The sequence below is a fragment of the Dama dama genome, chromosome 25 (assembly GCF_033118175.1).
Source record: "Dama dama isolate Ldn47 chromosome 25, ASM3311817v1, whole genome shotgun sequence".
NCBI classification, from domain to species: domain Eukaryota; kingdom Metazoa; phylum Chordata; class Mammalia; order Artiodactyla; family Cervidae; genus Dama; species Dama dama.
This window is the reverse complement of record NC_083705.1, coordinates 31,899,561-31,924,319: the sequence shown is the minus strand read 5'-3', so window position 1 is coordinate 31,924,319 and position 24,759 is coordinate 31,899,561. Positions and strand designations below refer to the sequence as shown.

The 24,759-nt window shown below is 41.0% G+C and overlaps 1 protein-coding gene across 1 annotated transcript; it reads left to right on the top strand.

Annotated features, from left to right (window-relative positions):
* Positions 1-9,585: 9,585 nt before the first annotated feature.
* On the top strand, positions 9,586-19,650 carry LOC133046798 (granzyme A). The gene is made up of 5 exons (XM_061129793.1): positions 9,586-9,719; positions 11,604-11,751; positions 13,536-13,677; positions 16,977-17,249; positions 18,742-19,650. The coding sequence occupies exons 1-5, from the start codon at positions 9,659-9,661 to the stop codon at positions 18,892-18,894; spliced, it is 777 nt and encodes a 258-aa protein (XP_060985776.1). The 5' UTR covers positions 9,586-9,658; the 3' UTR covers positions 18,895-19,650.
* Positions 19,651-24,759: the final 5,109 nt, after the last annotated feature.

The following is a 24,759-nucleotide window of genomic DNA, read 5'->3' as shown; positions in this document are numbered from 1 at the left end:
TTGTTAGAAAACATTTTTTTATATACGTTAAGACATTGAGTTGTGCTTTGAAGTGTTTGAGAAAAGAATTGCTTCCCTGGTGGCTCAGACAGTAAAGTATCTGTCTGCAATGTTGGAGACCCAGGTTTAGTCCCTGGGTCGGAAAGATCTCCTGGAGAAGGCAATGACAACCCACTCCAGTACTCTTGCCTGGAAAATCCCATGGACAGAGGAGCCTGGTAGGCTACAGTCCATGGGGTTGCAAAGAGTCGGACACGACTGAGCAACTTGACTTATATACATCTATTTTTATTTCATTATTAAAATTTTCAACTGTTTTAGCTAGCTTAGGCTAAGTCATGCTGCAATAACAAATGATCTCAAGCCTTGTGGATGAAAAAATGAAAGTTAATGTCTTGCTCAAAAAAAAATAAATAAAACAAAAACAAGGGGCTTCATCCTAAAGACTCTAGAACAGCACTGTCCAATACAATTTTCTAAGAGGATAGAAATGTTCTACATCCATGATGTCCAATATTGCAAACACCAACAGTATGTGAATAGTGAGTAGCTTAAACGTGGCTACTGAAACCAAGAAACTGGATTTTAAATTTTAGTCCACTTAATTTACACAGCTATATGTGGTTACTGGCTACCATATTGGACAACCCAGCTCTATAACATGGTCTCCAAGAACTCTTGCAGCTTTGGCATCCTAGAACTCTCTGAATAACCCTGTATTCATCTCACTACTCACACAACCAAGCATTGTGATTACAAATCCTTCCCATTAACACACACATAGATGCTGAAGCTAAAACTCCAATACTTTGGCCACCTGGTGTGAAGAGCCATCTCACTGGAAAAAAAAAACCCTGATGCTGGGAGAGATTGCAGGCGGGAGAAGGGACTACAGAAGATGAGATGTTGGATGGCATCACAAACTCAATGAACATGAGTGTGAGAAAAATCTGGGAGATAGTGAAGGACAGAAGAGCTTGGCATGCTGCCGTCCATGGGGTTGCAAAGAGTCAGACACAATTAGCAACTCAACAACAACAACACACACACAAGCACACACCCAGCCCTGAATTCAAAGGACTAAAGTTAGCTATCTTCCTCAAAATGAACAGTAGGTGTCTCCCTTACCCTGAAGCATCAACTGCTGCAATTGAGTTAGAAGCTTCGGTGATTAAAGCAGTCTTTGCCAGTGTGCTGTGAGTCAGCTGTAACTAGGCCCAGGAATCAAGTCACTCTATGGAAACTCCCCTATATGCCAGACTCTTGGGCAGTCACCCCAAGAAGCAGAAAGTCAGGCTTCTCACAGGCCCGCAGGCAGCAGCCCAGCCAGTCACCACCAGAGGTTTTCCCCTATCCCCTGAGCCCCAGGGTCCTCACCACACTTCCTCATAGATTCCCACACTTCGTGGAAAACAGTCACAAGGAAATTGTAAATTGGTATGTATTTGTCCAAGATGACATTCTGAAAACTAATTTTGCAAATTCCCCTCTAGTCTCTGAGGCATTGCCAGGACTTCATGTCTAACTGTCCTCCCACTAAAGAGACAGAAAATGTAGCCGCGAAGTAAATAAATGGATTAGAGTGGGGACAATCCACAGAGAGGGCTTCCTGGTGACTCAGTGGTAAAGAATCTGCCTGTCAACGCAGGAGACACAGGTTCAATCCCTGGGTAGGGAAGATCCCCTGGAGAAGGAAATGGCAACCCATTATAGTATTCTCGCCTAGGAAATTCCACATATAGAGGAGCCTGGCAGGCTACAGTCCATGGGGGTTACAAAAGAGACACAACTTAGTGACTGAATAGTCACAACAATATCCACAGGGCACTGAGAGAAACAAAGACAAGATCCAGATTTTCTGCAGTGCTCCAGCCTTTGTACACTCACTGAGTTGGGTTGACCAGCTGCCTCATTTTAGGGAGCTAGTTTTAGATATCATTGTTGTTTAGACGTTGGGCAAACATCACTATTGCTCAGGTATCACTCTCGTATATACGGCACTACTGCACCGTGATTAAGAGAATGGGCTCTGGTGTCTGCCTGGATCTGCATTCCAGGTGCGCAGTCAATGAGCCGTGTCACTTAACCTCCCTAAGCATCAGTGTATAAAGAGGGTAGTTGAGAAAACTGCAGGAGATAATCACAGTGGCAGACTTCTGCTTGTATTATAGCTAAGGAAAATTAGTTCTTTCTTGTAATTCAGCTATATGATAATGGATGTTCCATCTTACTCTTTAAAAATGGTGCCAGCAACTTAGAAATGAAGCTGGCTCTCCTGGGAAAAGCATCTGGCCTGGAGAGAGTCTGTGACTAAACTCTTTAGGAGTCAGAGCCAAGCCTGGGGTGGATCAGCAGAGTCTGGAGCCTCTCTTAACCCAGGTTTGTCAGACAAAGACTCAGGGGAGTCACCTTGCTCCAGGTCAGCTGGACAAGTCCTACACGTACATGGGCAGGAAATTAGCTCATACCTGAGTGGTCTCCAAGAGGACACAGGTTGGCACAGGGGCCAAAACCTCCTTTCATTTAGAGGTTTCAAAAACAGTAAGATCCTTTACAAAGAGAATCATAGACGGACAAAAGGCATGGTTTAGGAACAGAGCCTTAGATGGGGACATGTTCTATTAAATCTCTGATCCAATGACTCACCAAACTTTAAGGACATTGGTCAGTTCTGGGATCAGGCAGTCTTGGGCTCAAATTCTGGCTTGTCAACTATTAGTGATGCAACTTTGGGCAAGTTATTTATCCTGCCGAGTTTCAATTTCCTCATCTGTAAACTGAGAATAAACAATTCCTCTTTCACAACAAAAACAGCAAATTCTGCCTCTCTGGAGATGTTCCTGTTTAACATCTTAGTAGAATTAGCTCATTCACTCTTTTCTCAGCTTAGTTGAAATTTTTCATTTGAACAAAAGACATCCTAATGAAACCCTTTGTTTTCATAATTAGTCAGCTTATAGCACACACATACAACTTTCACTCCATACCACCATCCCTCTACACCTCACCCCCATCCCACTGCCTAGGGCACCATATAACCCTACCCCATCCCTTTCCAAATATCATTTAAGAAGATAAAGAGGTCTCAGTCTTCATTTACCCTCAATCACCTTCTTCAGAAGTAACTGAATCTGATCTAATAAAGTAACCTGGTGGCCAAAGCATAAACAATAACCCAAATTATTGGGAGCCCCCCAATAATTAGTTCTATTCTCCCAAGCATCAATGTGGTTTTCATTCTTTAAACATTTTTACTTTAATAAGATGGGATATAACTAACTCAAACATGGAGCTACCATTCCCTGCCTTACACCTGTGCTTTCAAGTGGTTCATTCATGGCCACAAAATTGTGTCTGTATTGCTTTCTATGAAGTTATAAAAAGTCAAGTATATTCTACATCTCTTCAAATTCACCCAGACCAAAAATAAAAATTCAGCCATCTCACAGACTATCAATTAAAAAAAAAAAATCTAAGTCCAAATAAAAACAGAATAAGCATTTGCTTCCCAGGTGGCACCAGTGGTAAAGAACCCGCCTGCCATTGTGGGAGATGCAAGAGACACAGGGTTCCATCCCTGATTTGGGAAGATCCCCTGAAGAAAGGAATGGCTATGCACTCCTGTATTCTTGCCTGGAGAATTCCATGTACAGAGGGGTCTGGCGGGCTACCGTCTATAGGGTTGCAAAGAGTCTGACACAACTGAAGGGACTAAGCATGCCAAATGGAGTTTAAAGGTTTTTTTACATTATAGCTCGTAATTAGCCAAATTTTTCTGCTTGGTGATACAGGATATTTGGTAAACTGGCCAAGTTCAACAATACATCTCCCTATGAATGGCAAGAATATACTAAAAGGTCACTTTTCTGTCAAAGGTTCAAATAATGCAGAAAGCACAGGAAAACCATTGAAGTCTCTATTTTTTTAATGTCCAAAAAGTATAAAGAATAATATATGAATCCCTGTATATCTATCACCCAGTCCCCGTCACCAATTAATTATCAAGTGCTGCCAATTCAAAAACCTTTGAAAGATAAATTTATGCCATCTTATGTGTCATCTAAAGTATGCTTTTCACAAAAAATAAAATAGGCACCTTGCTGTTTTAGGGCAGCAGAAAGACTGAATTAGATCTCAGAGAAGGAGAGGAAGGCACTATGCATGCTCTGGTGAAAAGTAAACCTCGGAACTGTGTTGCCTTGAGCCAGATCCCTGGTGTCCAAGTGCTTAGAGAGGCCGGGGAGGAGGATTATAAAGTCCTAACCTTTGTTCTTGGGGAACAGGCCTCAGGCAGCTACAGCCCAGCCAATCTCTGACTCACTGGCAGCAGACCCTCCTCCTCCTCACTCCATCCATCCATTCCCCACCCCAATCACAATAAAGAAGAAACCAGCCTCCGGGCAGCATCTGGCCAGGAGTGTGATCTGGAGGTGATTCCCGGTTAGCCCAGGAGGTGCGGCAACATTGCTGAGTGCCCTCTATGTGCGAGGTAACACTTCAGCGCAGCACTTCTCTGTCCTGACTGCCGCTTTATAATCACCTGGGAAACTTTGGGGGAAATACTTGGGACCACTCCAGACTAAGTATCTCAGCCAAAACCATTACTTTATAGCAGTCCTCCCAACAGTCCAATAAGCTAGGGACCTCTGAGCCCAGAAAGGATGTGGATGTTAAATGGCAGGGCCAGGATTAAAGGCAGGTCTCTCTTGTTTCCAAACCCTGCTGCCCTCACTGACCACAGCACTGAACATGAGTGTTTCTAAGTCTCTATTTAAGCCAGAAGATCCATTCAGGCAGTAATTCCCAGATCTAGCTCATGGCAGGTACTTTATACGTATATTAAATTGAATGAATAACTAAATGGATATCTCAAGTTCTAGAAATTGAATAAGAGTTGTATGTCCACATAGTCCAGATCAGTGAAGGAGGGAGAGAAAAATTGGGAGATTTATCTATACACACTACTATATATATACAATAGATAACTAATAAGGACCTACTGTCTAGCACAGGGAGCCCTACTCAATACTCTGTAATGGCCTAAATGGGAAAAAAATCAAAGAGAGTGTGGGTGTGTAACAGATTCACTTTGCCGTACACCTGAAACTAACAGCACTGTAAATCAACTACACTCCAATAAAAATTTTTTAATCAACTATACGTCAGCTTAACAAATGTAAAAAATGAGCTTCTTTTTTTTCAACAAAGGTAAAAAATTAACAAGTAAATAAATAAATTAGAAAGGAAAAACGCAAGGAAAAAAACTGCCAAATGAGGGACTTCCTCAAAAAGCTAAACACAGATAGCCATACAACTACGTGATTTCACTCCTAGGTGTACACCCAAATGCAAGGATTCAAACAGATACATGTACATCAGTGTTCATTGTCTCAGTATTCACAATCGCCAAAAGATGGAGACAACCCAAACGTTTATCAGCAGTGAGTGTGTGTGTGCTCACTCTTTCAGTTGTGTCTGACTCTTTGCAACCCAGTGGACTGGGGTCCACTAGGGTTCTCTATCCATGGAATTTTCCAAGAAAGAACACTGGAGTGGGTTGAAATTTCCTACTCCAGGGGATTGCCCCGACCCAGGGATTGAACCTGCATATCCTGCATTAGCAGCAGATGCTTTATCACTGTGCCACCCAGGAAGCCTGTCCATTAACAGGTGAATGAATAAACAATATGTAGCATATACATATTCAGCCATAACAAAGAATGAAATTCTGATATTTACTACAACTGAACTAATCTTGAAGACATCATGCTAAGTGAAATAAGCCAAATAAAAGCACAAATATTGTATGATTTCCCTTACATGAAATATCTAGAATAAGCAACTTAATAGAGACAGAAAGTAGATTAGTTTCTGGAGGCTAGAAGGAGAAGGAAATAGGGAGTAAGTACTTAATGGTTACAGTTTCTATTAAAGGTGACTAAAAAGTCTTGGAAATAGACACTGGTAATAGGTTCACATTATTTTGCCAACAAAGGTCCGTCTAGTCAAGGCTATGGTTTTTCCAGTGGTCATGTATGGATGTGAGAGTTGGACCGTGAAGAAAGCTGAACACCGAAAAATTGATGCTTTTGAACTGTGGTGTTGGAGAAGACTCTTGAGAGTCCCTTGGACTACAAGGAGATCCAATCAGTCCATCCTAAAGGAGATCAATCCTGGGTGTTCACTGGAAGGACTGATGCTGAAGCTGAAACTCCAATACTTTGGCCACCTCATGCAAAGAGCTGACACATTGGAAAAGACCCTGATGCTGGGAGGGATTGGGGGCAGGAGGAGAAGGAGATGACAGAGGATGAGATGGCTGGATGGCATCACCGACTCGATGGACATGAGTTTGAGTAAACTCCGGGAGTTGGTGATGGACAGGGAGGCCTGGCATGCTGCGATTCGTGGGGTCGCAAAGAGTCAGACACGACTGAGCAACTGAACTGAACTGAACTGAATACGTTCACAACATTGTGAATATAATTAATGCAACTGAATTGCCATTTCAGATGGTTAAAATGGCAAACTCTATGGTGTGTGTGTGTGTGTGTGTGTGTGTGTGTATGTACATATATATATAAAACCACAATTTTAAAAATTAATAGTTGTATATTAAAAACCATTGAATCATAATATTTTAAGTGGATGAATTGCATGATATGTAAGTTGTAGCTAAATAAAGTGACTTTGAAAAAGAAATGAAGTGAAGGGGACTTGTCCCGGTGGTCACAGTAGATACATCAATGGTGAGGTGGTGAGTGATCTAGTAGGGTGACATGATATGCAAAGCTGACAGTTGGGGAGCAGGGGGAGGAAAATGATCTATAGCTTGATTACCTAGAAAACCTACCACACAGAAACCTCTGACCCTAGACCACATCTGAATGACCGAATTACAACTAGAAAGGTTTGGTGGGAACCTCATAAAAGTCTCTTCTCACTTTAACTGTTCCCTCAAGGTTCATTCTAAGTCCAAAGTTCAGATAACCGAATAAGTTACAATTACCCCCTTGCACCTGTCCCACTTCAGGGAAATCCCACTCCCACACATGTCCCTTACTGACAGGCAGAGGACAGGCTGCCCAGATCCCACACCATAGGGCAGGAGAAGGAAAGGCGCCCCCTTACCACCACCAGTGGGGTCCCCATTGTTTCAGATCAGTGAATCTCCCTCAACTCTAAATCCTACTTTGTGGATCTAATTTGTAAGGTCACTCCCAACTCCTAGCGCCACTCTCAACTGTCAACTTGCGTTTCCAGAGGTGGAAGTTACGTGCTACCACTTTCTTAGAGATGAGAATATTTGAGAAGAGAGTAGCAGGTGGTGTGGAAAGAGAGGAAAGGAATGTTGAGGAGAAGCACCAATACAAGGGTGAATGGCTGGACTGGAAACTTGGCAACAAGCCCAACTGATTGCTCAGACTCTCTTCCAAGAACCATAAGAATTAGTGCTTCAAAGAACAACCTATTTATCTATTAGATTCCATCTCCTACTAGTAAATAGATTTCCTTAAAAGACTTGAAATCTCCTGCACTTCTGCATCGTGCCCTAGATCTCAGCAGAAACAGTGGAGTCCAGGGGTAGGAGGCAAAAGCTGTGTCGTGCCGGCATGAAGCAAGGAGTTGTCAGGTGGTGCCTGATATGGCAAAAGGCCATGCAGAACTGGTCTCCACAGAGTAAGCTGAGAAGAACAAGTGGCCAAGGTTCATGGATTACATGAGGCCAAGGGGATCTGTGGTGACACAAGAATTGTCTGATATGGCAATATTTTTGTGATCACTTTCCATGTTATTAATATTTAATTTTTGCACAGAATGGTTGTACAGATTAATTAGAGCCTACATACTCTAATTAAGGCAGACATACTCTAATTAGAGCCGACATACAATATATGTCAAATAATGCTCCCCACCTACTCAAGGATGCTCACATCCTGATCCCTAGAGCCTGGGAACGTGAGTTTACAAAGCAAAGGGGAATTGAGATTTTAGATAAAATTAACATTGCTAATCAACCCACCTTAAAATAGGGAGATTATCTGAGTGGGCCCAATGTAATCACGTGTTTGCTGGCTCAGTCACTAAGTTGTGTCTGATCCTTTGTGACCCCATGGACTGTAGCCCACCAGGCTCCTCTGTCCATGGATTTCCCAGCCAAGAATACTGTAACAGGTTGCCATTTTCTTCTCCAGGGGATCTTCCTTACCCAGGAAATCAAACCCACGTCTCCTGCATTGCAGGCAGATTCTTTATCACTAAGCCACTTGGGAAGCCCAGGGTAATCACAGGGGTCCTTCAAAGTGGAAGCAGAGGTAGAAGAAGACTTGATGTCAGAGTGATGAAATGTGAGAAAGACTCCACTGATTACTGATGGCTTTGAAGCTGGAAGCGGGCCACAAGCCAAGGAATGCGAGCAACCTCTTGAAACTGAAAAGGCAGAGAAATGGATTTTCTTAGAGCATCCAAAAAAGAACACAGCCCTGTTGACACCTTAGCCCAGGGAAAGCCACATCAGACTTATGACCTACAGAACTATAAAATAATAAAAGTCTATTGTTTTAAGTCACTAAGTTTGTGGTAATTTGTTACAGAAACAATGAGAAACTAATACATCTCCACAATTTTTTTAAGTATGAATCATAAATATGACTTGTTGGGTCAAAGATCATGCAAAATTTAGTAATTCCTTTATATGTATTGCACTCCAGGAAGATAGTAGCAGTTTTAAATGCCATCAGCAAAGACAATTTCTAAAATCAGAGAGTATTTTTGCTTTTAATTTTTAGTAATTGACAGGCAAAATTTGTACCTAAATGTTTTAAATTGCATTCTTATTATTGATTACTTATGGTATGTGTTTACTGATTCTTCCATAGATTAGGAATATAGCAGCCATTTTTATTTCTTCTTTTGTAAATTACTTGTTCAAATTCTCTGACCATTTTTCTTTCCAAACATGCATCTTTTCTTATTGCTTTATAAAAATAGGCATTTGTGTCACATAGGTTGAAAAATTTTGTAATTTGGCTTTATGCTTGATGTGTCAAGGTACAGAAGGTTCAACTTTTATATCATAAATTAAGCTTTTACAGTTTCTGCCTTTGATATCATATCTCAAAGTCTCTTTCTCCTTTCTACATGTACAAATATTCATCTGTATCTTCACTTAGTGTTTTTATAGCTGAACAGTGTGCATTAAGAATATAACTCAGTTTCCCCTCAGTGATTACCCAGCAATCTCAACAACAAAAGGATCAACTATCTGTCCTTTCCCCACTAGAATAAGTTTAAAGATGCTATTTCAAAACAATTTCTGATACAGACTTGAATTCTCAGCTTTTTAAAATAAACTCATATTTGAGAGTGAAAAAGTTGCCCAAAAATAGCAATTTTCTGTTTAATGTTCTCAATTTATCACAGTCTCATGGCTTCACATGTACTCTTTAAGGTGAGAAAGGTCTAACCCTGAAAGAAATGTGAAACAAGTAAGTGACCACACCATCTCTAAAATAAAGTTATGTTTTCCAGTTATAAAACACCAAAGTCTTTAGCCACAAAGCAGAGAAAGAAAAAAAGAAAAAACCCACATCCTTTGTGTTTCATTATATATTATTATCAGTACCTGAAACTAAATAGTCTGTGAGTAACAGAAGCCATGAATATTCCTTTTCCTTTCTCTTTTCCTCCTGCCATTTGTCTCCTTCTAATTCCTGGAGGTAAGACATATTTTCATATGCTTTTCAGTTTTGCTTATAAGAAAATGGAATTTTATATTGGTTTAATTTTTGTTCAACATTGCATAAAAGGAAAAAAGAAATCATAACTTAATTTCCAATAATATTTCATGTTACTTTTAGTCTTTGCTAATGAAATGGCATATTGCTTTTTAAAATGAAAATGTAACCTATTGTGTTTACAGCAAAAATATGAAAGCATAACTGTATCTGGAGGTTCTCACAAATTCAGGCCAGATCCACAGAGCAAAACCAGCAAGTGAAAAACCAACAGAGCCATTAAACTTGGGATGGATAGATTATTTATCAACTGGAAGGCTTAGTTACCCTCTATCTGGTGGCTCAGACAATAAAGAATCCACCTCAGTGCAGGAGACTGGGTTCGATCCCTGGGTTGGGAAGATCCCCTGGAGAAGGGAATGGCAACCCACTCCAATATTCTTGCTTGGAGAATTCCATGGACAGAGGAACCTGGTGAACTACAATCCATAGAGTTGCGAAGAGTCAGTCAGACACAACAGAGCGACTAACACAACTCATAACTCTCAGATGAATCTTAAAAGTTTGGTTTTCAGAATGAATTATGTTTATTTCCAGTAGTGGGAATGGTAAAGAAAGCAATAAATCAATGTAAAATAATCCAATGAACTATATATATATGTGTGTCAACATTTTATAAAACTTAGTTAAGTATATTCTAAGTGTCTGACATACATTCTTCTTAAGTATTATTGTTCAGCCCAATTTACATATGAGAAAACTAAGGCACAAAGAGGTTAAGACAATTTACCAAAGTCATCAGCTAGTAAGGAGTAGGGCTGGGATTTGAACCCAGATTTCATGTTCTTAACTACACATTATGATATCTTTATAGCTCAGTGATACCTTCAGAGCTGGAATTCTTAATGTGGGATCTTTGAGCTCCTTCAAGGGCATGAATGGACACTAAGAAGTCTGTGACTCTCCCAAAACTGTATGCAAATATTCACAGGCATATCTGTGTCTGTACTTTATTCAGATTCTCAAATGGCTCTACATTTCAAAAATAACAAAGGTACTTCAGACAAACAGTTCTTCACAATGGACAGAGTGTATTTTTTTTTTTTCATGATGAGGAACTGGATTAGAAGACTGCTTTACTATTTATTAGTTGAGTGAACTCCGGCAAAGTAACTGCTCTGTCTAAACTTCATGTTCCTTATCTCTGCATGGGAATAATATCACCCACCTTGCACTGCAACAAACATCAGAACCAGTGTCTGAAACTTACCAGTGCCTGGTAAATCATAGATGCTTTCACCATTGCTACTATAGTTGTTGTTCTTTCTTCAAATTTAATGCAACTTACCAAACCATCATTCCCAACAATAATTGCATCATGGAACACTGAGATTTTTAAAGTCAATAACACAGTGCCCAACCCCAAACTAAGACACTGAAGCCTGTAGTAGGAAGTGAACCACTGAGGAAGGGCAGAAAAAGGAGAATGAGCTTTCTCTCCCATCTGCTCTTACTGTATGATATTGGGTAAATCTTTAATCTTTTTGCTTTTTGAGCTTTAATAAAAGAGATTCTATTGCCTGACAGTTTCTGCCTCCCAGGGATAGGAAGGAGATGGATATTAGGTTAAAGGTGATCTGAATTCTTGAGGAAGAGAAGTAGTATTTAAATTCAAGATACTATTATCCGAAGCTATCATGGAAAATTGTAAAAACTCCAAACCACCTGGACCACTTTGATCTTCTCTCCCTGGACACAAAGTGCATGTCTAAGTACTTGTTCTGGATCTGTTCATTATTATCAGAACTTTCTCAGGGGGACACATAACTCGGTAAGACAGGATTTCACTCTGGATCACTCTTACAGTTTTTCCAGTATCCTGCGAGGGAATTATAGGAGGAAATGAAGTGGCCCCTCACACAAGACGCTACATGGCTCTAATCAAAGGGCTGAAACTTTGTGCAGGGGCTTTGATCAAAGAAAACTGGGTGTTGACAGCTGCTCACTGTGACCTGTAAGTAATTCTGAGCTCCTCTCATTCTCAGACAGTTTTGGGGGCTGGGGCGGGGGCAGGGACAGAGGTTGTCAGATGACTCTGAAGTCCAAAACCAAAATTAGGTGGGGATGGAGAAGAAAGTGTGCAAGTACATTCAATGTTATATGCTATTATTATGTTTATCTCTATAAGCAAAGGCCAGATCCTTTAGAATAAAATTGAAGTGTGTGACTATTTTCTCATATTATTTTTTTCTTTTAACTATAAATAGAAATATTATTAACATTTTGAAAATCAAAATGGTGAAAAACAGCACTCCTAATCTTATCAACTTCACATACTCACTGTTACTATTTTGCTATATTTTATTTCAGGCTTTTTTCACAAATGTATTTTACATAGTTGAGCAAGTTAAGTGTTCTCTATGATTACAAGTGATTTACTTACTGTGATTTAGTGTTATCCCATGTTGCTACATATTAGATTGAACCATATATTACTGATATTTAACTGATTGACTTTCCAAAACAGTCATTTCCTATGATCAAACTAATTTTTCCCTAATTGTGATTTGACAGTCATAATAATGTTTATCACCTGGATATGCTGCTGTTTTCTTCATCAGTACTTGTTGTTGGTAACTGGAACGTACTATTTCCCTGCTCACTTTAGCATAAATTGCATGAATAAAAGAAAAGACTTAAAAACTAGCCCCCCACAAAGAAGATCCAAGGAGATCTGCACTATATTGTTGTGTTAAATAAGAATTTATCAAGGGAACTTCAGCACAATGTACACTTAAGATCACCACTGGCTTGAGTAATAGGCCCACTTAGTGCAAAGTCTGTCCAGCAAATCAAGAAATGCTTGTGCCCATCTCTCCCAGATTAGCTATCATTAGGTTCACAAACTAGACTTGGGGGCTACCAGTTTATTTCCTTCTGTGTGTGTGCTTAGATTAAGTTTTGTTTTTGCTTTAGTTATTTGTTTGGCTGCATGGCATCTTTGCTGCATCACAGATCGTCTTTCACTGTGGCATGCAGACTCTCTAGTTGTGGCATATGGGCTCAATAGTTGCAGTGCACAGGCTGAGTTGCTCTGAGGCATGTAGGATCTTAGTTTCCCAACTAGAGATTGAACCTGCGTCTCCTGCACTGCAAGACAGATTCTTAACCACTGGACAACCAGGGAAGTCCCCTAGATTCAGCTTTAAAATTTCACTATTATGTCAAGATTCATTTCTTCAGTTCTACCTATTCAGTTCTAGGCTCTTTTCCATCTTTGTCATCTTTGAAGACAAGCAAGTTACACTATCTCCCTGAAACACAAAGAAATAAACCCGCCACCCCTGCTCTCCTTCTTTGGTTAAGTCTCTAGTTCTTGGGTTTACTCTCTAGTTCTTGGGTTGAGTTTCTTCCATTAGGTGTTGATTCCACAAATCCAAGGCAGATGGAGAAACTGGCAGCTCTGCTTTCCGCAGCAGCCCATGTGGTCAGCACCCAAGCACACCTCTCTAGGCCTTACCAAGGCAATGCTCCTGCTGTTGCCAAAAGGCCTGGGATTCCCCTCCTGTTGCTTCTTCCCTGAAAAGACCTGAAGTTGAAGCATCTAAGATAACATATGTCATGGGAGTTTTAGGTAAAACACCTAAAGAAAAAAGCCTCATTAAATGCCCGCTAACTTGCTGTGCTTATTTATATATAGGAAACCATTTAAAAGAACTGATCAGATTTAATAAATTAAGTTCAGACTTAATTTCATCTGTTCTGTCACATAAATTATATCGTCCTTGATTTTTCCAGGAAGGGCAATCCTCAAGTTATTCTTGGGGCCCACTCTACATCCCATAAAGAGAAACTTGACCAAGTATTTTCCATTAAAAAGGCAATTCCCTACCCATGCTTTGATCCACAGACATTTGAAGGGGATCTTCAACTACTTCAGGTAAATATGATTTTTTTTTCAACAACTATTTTGAAATTTTGAAATTTGGTCAGTTTAACCTGAAACCAGTTTTACACACTGGCCTCATAGCCAAGACTGGCTAATGCCAGGATGTAAGGGTAAGAAGCACAGCAGGGACCCACCATAATTACACAAATGTTCACCTTCTTGGAAGTCAGTTCAATTTAACAAATATTGACAAAAGTCCTACCGTGGTAAGACCTGTCGATCCAAGGTGATAATGCCACCAGCAACTCAATTACAGTCAAACCAAGTTGCATTTGTTGAGTCTTGCTCAGCAAGGGAGACTGTCCACCATTAGGAATCATGAGTGGCTTTTATGAGTGTTAGATAGGACTTATCCCAGGATTTGGGATTGTGTCAGATGAGATGGAGTATTCTAGGAAGTAGAAGTTTGCTCTGAACTGACTATTGTCAGGAAGTGGGGTAATTCTATGATGGAGCATCTCAGTGAATCTTACTTATCTAGGAGGTTAAATCTGTGATTGATAAGAAGCAGCAGCCACTCATTTTAGCTGATAGGGGTGTTTGGTCATTTTCGTGGTGGGCACAAAGACCTTACTTTTGCCTGTACTCAAAAGTGAGTGCAGAGTGGCCTGGAGTCTTGCTTATTTCTTTAGGCTCACCTTGTCTGATATTAAAAGTGAAAGTGTTAGTTGCCTAGTCATGTCCAATTCTTATGATTCTTGTGACACATGGAGTGTAGCCCACCAGGCTCCTCTGTCCACCTAACTCTCCAGGCAAGAATCCTGGAGATCTTGTGAATCCTTCTCCAGGGGATCTTCCCAACCCAGAGATTGAACCCAGTTCTCTTGTATTGCAGGCAGATTCTTTACTGTCTGAGCCACCAGTGAAGCCCTATCTGATATTGGTGGTCTATAAAAGTGTTCATGATCAATAGGAAAAGTTGTGGCCCAGCTGTGAGTGCCAGGAAGATATTCTCTCTTCATAAGATAAACAGGTGCTGTTCTCAAAGTGTTCACAGTTTCTAGTGGGAGAGGCAGACAAATATATCAACTGTTCTGATCCGGCTGTATGTGACTCATCAGTGATGGAAATGACTAAGAAGGGGGCTCTGAGGGAACATAGGCTATGTCCAGGTGGTCAGGGAAGATTTCTTAGAGAAGGTACAGGAGTCAGGAGGCAAAAAAGAGGAAAGGGCCTTCCAGGCAGGAAGCGCAAGAGGAGTCTTTAATGGAAAATGCATTTGGAGGAAGAGGGAAGAAAGGGAAGTTATTTAAGAAAGAGAGAACCCAGACATTGCAAACCATGGGAAGAAGTTTGAACTTTATGGGGAAGGAAATGGGAAAGTATTTTAAGCAGGGCAGTGACATGATCAGACTTGTTTTTAGGAGGATTATCTGACTGCTATGCAGAAAGTATGATAGAAGAGGCAGAATTGGGCAAAGTGTGGACTGCAGGTTCACACTTGTCTCAAGAGGGTTGATGAGAAATTTCCCCAGCAGGATTTAAGAGGAAGCTCAAGGAATCCACACATTCCCACATCAGGAGTAAAGAGAGGGCCTAGAGCTTTGTAGGCTTCTGGCAAACTCCCCACTCTCCCTGCCCCCAATACTTATCAGTTACCCTCACACTTTCTGCCTTGAGACTCCAGGCCCTGCCTCTCTCTGAGGTCTCCTCTCCGCCCCCATTCTCTAATTCCCTCCCGTCCTGCTCCCGGCACGGAGCAACGTAACTCCCTTCCCCGCCCAGTAGAGGGCGCTACCTGGCCTACTTCCCTCCTGCCTTTTTCTCCACAGCAGGGCACTTCTGATATATTAAATACTTCAGATTGTTTGTTTCCCTCAGTGCAATGTCAACTTCAAAGAACAGATATTTTATCTTTTTATTTCTCCCCTATACCAGGGAGCATAGTTCCTAGTACATGGTAGACCTTCCATAAACATTTCCTGAATAATTTTGGATAAGGGATGGAATTAAGCCAGACAATGGCAAACCCATCAAGGGAAAATATTCTGAACTCAGTTTTCAAGAAAGTGGTAGCAGTGGTCAAGTCTCCTTTAGGATTTAAATATCTTTAAAAGAGTGTGCGGGGAGTAAGGGGTACGAAGTAGAGTCGGGAAACTCCCTCTCACCTCTGACACTGTGGCCAGAAAGATGAGGTTGCTGGAGAAATCTTAAAGAGGGTGTCAGGACCTCCCCATGGTTAACCTTCCAGTGTGAAAACCTACTGATGTGCCCATCACTGGTCTGTGTGCCTGACCCCAGGAGTGCTGTCTACAAGTATGTGCATCCTGACTCCACGTCTGATCCATTCATTCAGACCTGAAGTCCTTTCTGGGGGTTCTACTTCCTCCTTGTCAATCCAGCCAGATAACAAGCATGAGGACTTGTGAGAGTGTGAGCAGGACAGAAGGACAGGTGTTGCACATGGGCGTTTGAAGCTCTGTGGAAAGACTTTAAGCTGTGGCCATTTCTTTTTCTAAATTCTAATGGGGTGGGGGGGGTCACGTCATTGACTCAGAGGGGGCACTGAGGAAGTGGGGACTGTCTAATGTCAGGAAGTGGGGCCTGAAAGCAATGCAATGATAGGAATATGGCAGTTGGCTTCTGCTGCTGTGCTCCTGTGTTTTTAGAAGGTCTGCAATACCAGAACTCCCTACAGCTTGAGGCAAGAAGAAAAGAACTAGAATTATCTTCCTCTAGTCTCTTCTCAACTTTTATCACACTCCCTACTCTCCTGACCTTGAATTTTCAGAAGAAAAAGAGAGAAAGCAAGGTAGTGAGGCAAGAAGAAGGCTTGGCGAATGAAAGAAAAGGGCAAAGTGTGCGTGAGCCCTCGAAGGCAGCGCAGGTGGTTGGTGCTTGCTCAGAAGAGGGGAAGCCACGTTTCCACTGGAGTGGAAAATGACACTGACCCCTTTCCCACCCTGCCCCACTGCGCCTGGAGCTCTGGTTTCCTTTCATTGGTCTTAATATCAGTCAGTTCACAAACTTAAGACCACCTGAATAAAATAATGATTGAGCTGTCCAATACAGCTTTTCAGCCACAGAACTGTCAGCCACCACCAATAAAATTTCATCATTGACGGGTCAACTGACTGAAGTTTACTAGACTAGCCTAGCAAAACATGCCTGAAAAGGTATGCTGTGACTTTAAAAAACCAATAACTGATGGTCAATTAGGTTGGAACATGTTTTGATTTATATCCTTCATAAGAACATGCTAAATAAGAAAGTTATCTAAGTCAGAGCTGTTTTCTGGGTTTGGTTACTGTGGTCCTTGCCTTAAACTGCATCTTCTGTCTCTTTTCTAGCTGGAAGGTAAAGCAACTATGACCAAAGCTGTAGGAATACTTCAGCTACCAAGAACAGGAGACGATGTCAAACCCCACACCAAGTGTCATGTGGCAGGATGGGGAAGCACCAAAAAAGATGCATGTCAAATGTCTAATGCCTTGAGAGAAGCCAACGTTACAGTGATAGATAGGAAAATATGCAATGATGCCCAGCACTATAATTTTAGCCCAGTTATTGATCTCGGTATGATCTGTGCTGGTGGTAGAAAAGGTGAAGATGATTCATGTGAAGTAAGTAAATTAAAATGTTGACGATTTGGGGCAATGGGAAATCAGGTTAAAAAGCATGCCTAAGAACAAGGTACTGTTGTTATTACTTCTTATATCCGAGGCCTGAGAGAATGTCTGCTTGACCCTGGGCTGCTGTGTGCTCCCTCGTCCCAGGTGAAACCTTCCATCCAGGGAAACTCCCCTCATTACCCATGATCAGGATCCCATTTAACCACCACTTATGGTGCTGTGGGCTTCCCTGGTGGCTCAGATGGTAAAGAATCCGCCCGCAATGCAGGAGACCTGGGTTTGATCCCTGGGTTAGGAAGATCCCCTGAGGGAGGGCATGGCAACCCGCTCCAGTATTCTTACCTGGAGAATCCCCATGGACAGAGGAGCCTGGCGGGCTACAGTCCACGGGGCTGCAAAGAGTCAGACACAATTAAGCAACGAAGCCTAGCACAGCACATGGATTCTGTCCTGCTGATCATGACAGCTGGCATTTATCAGATGCCAAGAACTATACTAAGTTGTATATTCTATGCCAGTTGATCCTCACATAGCCCCATGGGATAGACACTGCTATTATCAATCCTATTATATAGATGGGGCTTCCCTGGTGGCTCAGTGGTACAGAATCCTCCTGCCTTGGGTCAGGAAGATCCCCTGGAGTAGGGCAAGGCAACTGACTCCAGTATCTTTGCCTGGGAAATCCCACGGACGGAGGAGCCTGGCGGGCTAGTCTATGGGATCGCAAAAGTGTCAGACACGACTTAGAGACTAAACAACAAATTTTATAGATGGGGAAATTAGGACATAGAAAGTTACTTAACTTCCCAAGTTAGATAACAGCAGTCAGTAGGGTGGACCTGGACTTGAACCGAGGCCGTTCGACTCCCAACTCCTGCGTTCTTCTGCCTCTCCACGTGCCAAGAACGGGCTTGACCAGGGTTCGGCCTTATTTAGAACTCATGTTCCAGAAGTGGTTTGCAGGGTCAGAGAGAATATGAAATGAGAACTGATGAACCCTGGAAAAGAGCCCTAAAATTTGTTTGAACTCTCACAAGTACTCCTTGGTCTAAGATGGCTTACCCTGTGTCCTTCTTTAAAGCAGGATGTAGTTCAAATCCCATCTCATGCCTCAGGCAGTCCCAACATCCAGTCTCTTCCCCTAACATCTACTGATAAGAAAAGGGGATACAGGGCGACTGAAGGAGACAGTTATTTTCACTGTTAAAAGCTTCCTTTGCTATTCTGTCTTTGTTTTACTGATGAAAATAAATTTTGCCCATCTCCAGAACTGTCTTTTGCAAAAGGAAAATGATTGGAAAATATTAACAAATCTGTGTAATTGATGCTGAGGGCAGACAATTAATAAAAGAGATATAAATTAACCTTTAAGGAAAAAGAGAAGCAACGTGTGAGTGAATGAGTGAATAAATGAATGACTAAAATGGTGATTAAATATCCTTGAAAAGCACTCCTGTCTAAATCATGTAACTTTCTGTTTCAGGGGGATTCTGGAAGTCCTCTGATATGCGATAACGTTTTCAGAGGTGTCACCTCCTTTGGCAAGTGTGGTAACCCCCAGAAGCCTGGCATCTACATCCTCCTTACCAAAAAACACCTCAACTGGATAAAGAAAACCATTGCAGGAGCCATATAACATTTCTACTTCAAAGTAGAAAATCGAAGTAACCAAGTAAAAGGGTTTTAAACTTGACCTATCCGAAGAAGCATCTTGCAACCCTCTGAACTTCATATACAAAATGCCACCTGTCTAAAATAAATTCAGCAATGAAAGAAATTACCTCCTGCTATCACTCTTCCCCGATTAGCAAAGACTGATTCATCACATGTTCTCTATCCATGGTGAGAGATGTCCCTTGAGAAAAAGTTCTCCAATTCTGTGACTTTTTGTTTTATTCAGAATTTGGACTGTCACTTTTGTGTTCATTCTTAAAAGGAAGTCAATCTTGAGAAAGTTAGAATATTCTCCTTTCTTCCAAATGAAGCTCCAAAATATTTCTGTTCTTAGAAATTCAGAGCCTGATATTGTATTCAACGTGAGAGTAAAGATAGAGATAAAGAGGGGTCATTCACTTCTTACTATATGCTTCTATATTGCTTAACTTCTTACAAAAATTCTAATTATGAATACAGTGGGAAAGACTCAGTGTGTGTTTTAGATAGTGGGAAAATTTAGAATTTGAGGTTAGAGATAATTGAGGGAAACTGCATCATTTATTAATTACAAGTAGACTAAAATTACATAGACGAGTAGGCTGCAGTCCCCCCAGTACTTTGGTATGTATTTTGCTTTAGCTAGACAATTTATATATGCAAGCACTAAGCTTAGTTCTATGTTATTCTTGATAGACTGTGATATATAATAAATAAAGATGGCTTTTTTATTACCTACCATTTATAATCACATCTTTTTGTTGCACTGTTTCTCCAAAGAGTTAACTTATAAATGCTCATTCTCTAAAAATTCTGGCTGACTTATCCAATTTAATTCCTCAAACATTTCCTGAGGGCCCACTATGTGCCAGGCATTCTGTCCAGATTTATAAATATTAAGATGCGACCACTGCTTTCAAAATGTTTGAAGTCTGATAGGAAGCAAGGAGAAATCCGTAAGTATGAGGACATCTGCTTTGGGTTCTAAAGAACACATAACAGAGTAAGGCTGTCCACTGTGTTGAGAGGTGATGGGGGAAAGATAAATAATGTTTCACACTCCCAGAAGCCATCCAATTATCTCTCAGAGTCTTCCTCCTGAGATCTGCCCTATGTTTAGACAGACCAATACAAATTTTGGATTCCCGACTAGAATGCCACAGACATCACGATAACCTGGTGGAAAGATCACTGGTCTACAGGTCAGACACCAGCTCCATCACTAGACAGTGTAAGACCTTGAGCAGAGTATTAGTCTGTGCCTCCACTTTCACATCTATAAACTGAAAATCTGTAGAGGGACTTCACTGGTGGCTCAGTGGCGAAGAATTCAAGCTCCCAGTGCAGGGAGCCCAGGTTTGATTCTTTGTCAGGGAACTAGATCCCACATGCTGCAACTAAGAGTCGGCATAGCCAAATAAAAAAAGAAACAGACATTTCTGTGTATCCAATGAGAAAATTCCAAATACTGAATGTTTTCTATCTATAAGACACTCGGTCCTAAACAACCTCCCCACTGGTGATGCTGAGACAACTTGTACAAAAGTGAACTGTACAGTCCTTAGCAGAAATTCAGCTACAGAAGCAACTCATCTGCAGCGCTGATTGGTGGAGTAAACAGAGCAACGAAGCTGGGCCAGAGGCCCTGACTTCACTCTGCCTCTAACTCGCCGCAGGACTCTGACGAGATCATTCAAGCTCTCTGGCCCCCGTGTCCTCAATTTGTCATGAGCAGAGTGGCCGATAATCACCCATATCCAAAAGTGTGTAAATAAAATATCCTCTAACAGAGGTCTTTGCACAAACATTAAGAACAATGAACTTACCACAGTGTACAAGGCCCTGCACAAGTGGCGTCTCTGTACTCACTTCACTCCGGCTGTGCCAATATCCTTTCCTCAGTCACACACACACACACCAGGATCTGTGCCCTCACACACACTCTCTCACATATGTCCCCACCCCCACAGGCACTCACACTCACACCTGCACACACGCCCACTCCCCACTAGGTTTTCTCAGGTTGGCTTTAATGTTGGCTGTTCATCCTCTCAGAGTCAGACCCTCTCTTAGTATTCTCCACCGCAGAACCCAGTTTTGTTTCTTCATGAGACAATTTAAAATCATTTCATACGTTTATAAATTTCTTTCTTAGTAGATGCTATGCTCCATAAGGCAAAGATTAAATGTTTATTCACCTTTATGTCTTATCTCTAGCATTTAGCACTGTGTCTGGCACTTCAGAGGTGTTCAATAATTAATATGATTTCAGGCCTTGTCCCCAACAGCTGATTCATTTCTCTATGACCATGGAAAGAGGACAGCAAATTCAGATATAAATGCATATAATAGCATGCATTGCTCTTTTAGAAAATATTAATTCATTGAGTTATGTAGATTTTCCAAATTCTGACACATTCATTGCAAAATATTTTAAAAATACATTTATTAATATCACTACCATCTGATTGGGAAAGTCCTTAAGTGTTGGGAAGATGTCAAGCTTGTGAGAACAGATACAAGTGTTTCCAAAATTCTAATTTTATCGTTAGCAACAAACATTGTCAGCTGTTTTCTCTAAAGTGACAGGCTCACTTCATTCATATTTGAGAAAGTGTCATTAAATATTAAAGTCTGAATAATCATATTTTGTCTGTCAGCATTCTTTTTTTCTTAATTAATTTTACTGCAGTATAGTTGATTTACAACGTTGTGTTAGCTTCTTGTTGTTTAGTCGCTCAGTCATGTCTGACTCTTTGGGATCCCATGGACTGCAGTACGCCAGACTTCCCTGTCCTTCACTATCTCCCAGAGTTTGCTCACACTCATGTCCATTGAGTCAGTGATGCCATCCAACCATCTCATCCTCTGTCGCTGCAAATGCATAGCAAAAATGAATCAGCATTCTTTCAAATAAAAATAGTATTCCATGAAAGAGAGAGATCAATTAGCAACTCAAACAATTACACTAGTGTTTTTCCTCAAAGCAACCACTGTGCTTTAATGTGCAACCAACATGTTTCAGACATACATTGCACACTTCCCACATCACAGAGAATATTAAGAAGGCATTTACTACAGGGTAAAGACGTGTTAATTTTTAATTTTGCTGTTTCTGCTGTCTCATCAAAGACATTCTTCATTGAAACTGGTCTTCTCTTCTGAGAGTGTCTGACAATGAAGAATATAGTGACTATCAGTACAGTCTGGTGCTACTGCATTGATTTGTGCTGACACCAGCAGTTTTCCCCATCATTGCCTTTGTGACATTAGTGAAAATGTTAACACACAGGTACAGAAACAAGCAACATCTTAGCATTATTATGAAAATTAATTTAATCTCACAGACCCCTGAAAAGGTTTCAGGAACACCCAGGAGTCCACCAACCACACTTCGAGAATTACTGGCTTACAACATTGCAAAGGCTCACTCACAACTGGAATAAATTAAACATTTTTCCAAGAGTATGAATAGGTAGCCTTAATTTACAATTTTTTAAATTTATACTTATGGGACTCCCCTGGGGCCACATGAAAAGAAACTCAACATTAGTCATTAGTCATTACAGAAATGCAAGTCAAGACCACAATTAGAAACTTCTTCACACTCACTAGAATAGCAATTGTAAAGAAATAATACTAATAGAAAATACTGACAATAGTTTAGAAACCTGGAATCTTCTTTAGATTCCTGGAACATTGTTAATGTTAATCTTTAGAAACCTGGAACATTGTTAATGCAATATAAAATGATTCAGCCACTTTAAAAAATAGAAGTTCTTCAAGATGCTAAACATAGCTAAAATATGACATAGTCATCCCATTCTTAGGTTTATGCCCCACCTGAAAACATATGTCCACAGAAAAACTTGTACATAAATGCTCACAGCAGCATTATTCATAATAGGTAAAAAGTAGAAACAACGAAAAGTATATCAGCTGCTGAACTGGCAAATAAAATATATTTCCATGTGATGGAATATTATTTGACAATAAAAAGGAATAAAAAGCATCATGCCAAGTGAAAGAAGTCAATCACAGAAGACCACATATTGTGCATTTCCATTTATATGAAATGTCCAAAATAGGCAAGTCTAAGAAGCCAGATATTAGATTAGAGGTTGTCTAGGGCAGGGGAGTCAGGAAAAGGCAGGTAATGCAGAGTGACTGCTAATGGCTATGAGACTTCCTTCGGGAATGATAAGTGTTCTAGAATCAGATTACAGTGATGGTTGCACAACTCAAAACAGCTTAAAAGCCAGTGAATGATACACTTCAAATGAGTGATCTTGATAGTATATAAATTATATCTCAAAAGCTGTTAAAAATCATCACGAGGTATTTCCATGGTGGTCCAGTGCTTAAGAGCCCCCCCTGCCAATGCAGGGGGCACGAGTTCCTCCCTGGTCTGAGAAGATCCCACATGCCACGGGATAACTAAGCCCGTGCCCCACAGCTACTGAGCCTTCACTCTAGGGCCTGTACTCCACAACAAGAGAAGCCACTGCAAAGAGAAGCTCCTGCACCACAGAGTAGCCCCTGCTCACTGCAACTAGAGAAAGCCCACGCGCAGCAAGAAAGCCCTAGCACAGTCAAAAATAAAATAAATAAATATCTTTTTAAACATTACCATGTGTCGAGGGAGGGTAAAGCACATTCACATAAAAAGAAACAGAACTATCAATGTTTCCTTTAGGAAATTTTCAGTAGCTATAGCCAATTAAAATTTGACTTTTTAAAAAGTCTGCGTTAAAATTATTCACCAAAACCAGAAGCAGAGTATCCCACTATTTTACTGAAAATGATTCATCTCTGATGCACCAGTGATAGGTGAGAAAAGGAAACACAGGGGGTCTCGGTGGGGTTTCCTTCCAAGGTCATGTGATTTCTGAAAAAGCAAGCTCTGAGTTTGAAAGCCTCAGGGTGTTAACGCTGGGGATGGCTGGTTAACAGCAAACACCCTGATCGAACACATTACTATTTATGTAGTATAATAAAGACCACATCCTCAGCTCAGAAGAAGAGCTGATGACATTTCTAATAGAAAGCATACCTAATACTGTTCCTTCAGAGACTGAGAATGATCCTTCTTAGAGACAAGTTGTTCTCCAATGCTGGAACAAAATAGCAATGTCTGACTCCAATTTTCCTTTCTTAGCTAAATCCAGAAAGAAGAAAGGGAGGAAAGAAAGGAAGGGAAGGAGGGAGGGAGGAGAAATTCAGATATTCTCACATGTCTAAAGTTGTAAAATCAAACCATCAGGGGAAGCACAATCAGAGGCTGGCCTGGAAAGAACCAGTGCTCCCTAACCCCACCAGCCTCTGTCCCCACCTGCCAGATTCCAGATAGGGGCACAACAAATTACCTCCACAAAGTGGAGAAGGAAAATCCAGGCAGGAGTTTATGAACAAATAAGATTCCCTCCTACATTTCCATGTGTCCTTGGCTGATTCATTCTTGCAAAACCCTAGGCGATGACTAAAAAAGACATTCGGCTAGTGACCAATTTTTAGGCAACCAATTTTAAATCTCTGATTAAAGTCTATAAAGAGCTTTCATTTATGCTAGGTAATGGATAGAGAAGATAATGTTGCTGATGATGAAAACTAGAATGCTCAAAACCTCAGCTGAAACATTTGAGGTCTCTTGTATACTATCTTCTGATGGCAACAAGGTCCATAGTCCCCACCTGCCACGGATTTACAACCCTCTCCCGGCAGAGGTCCTCGCCGAGGGGGGCACACCCACTGGTGAGGAGAGGTCACTCACCGTTCTCACTTGTGGGGTTTCTTTACCTAATGCCTAACTTTGAAATTGGAAAGAAAGAAAAGAAAGGAAACCACATCC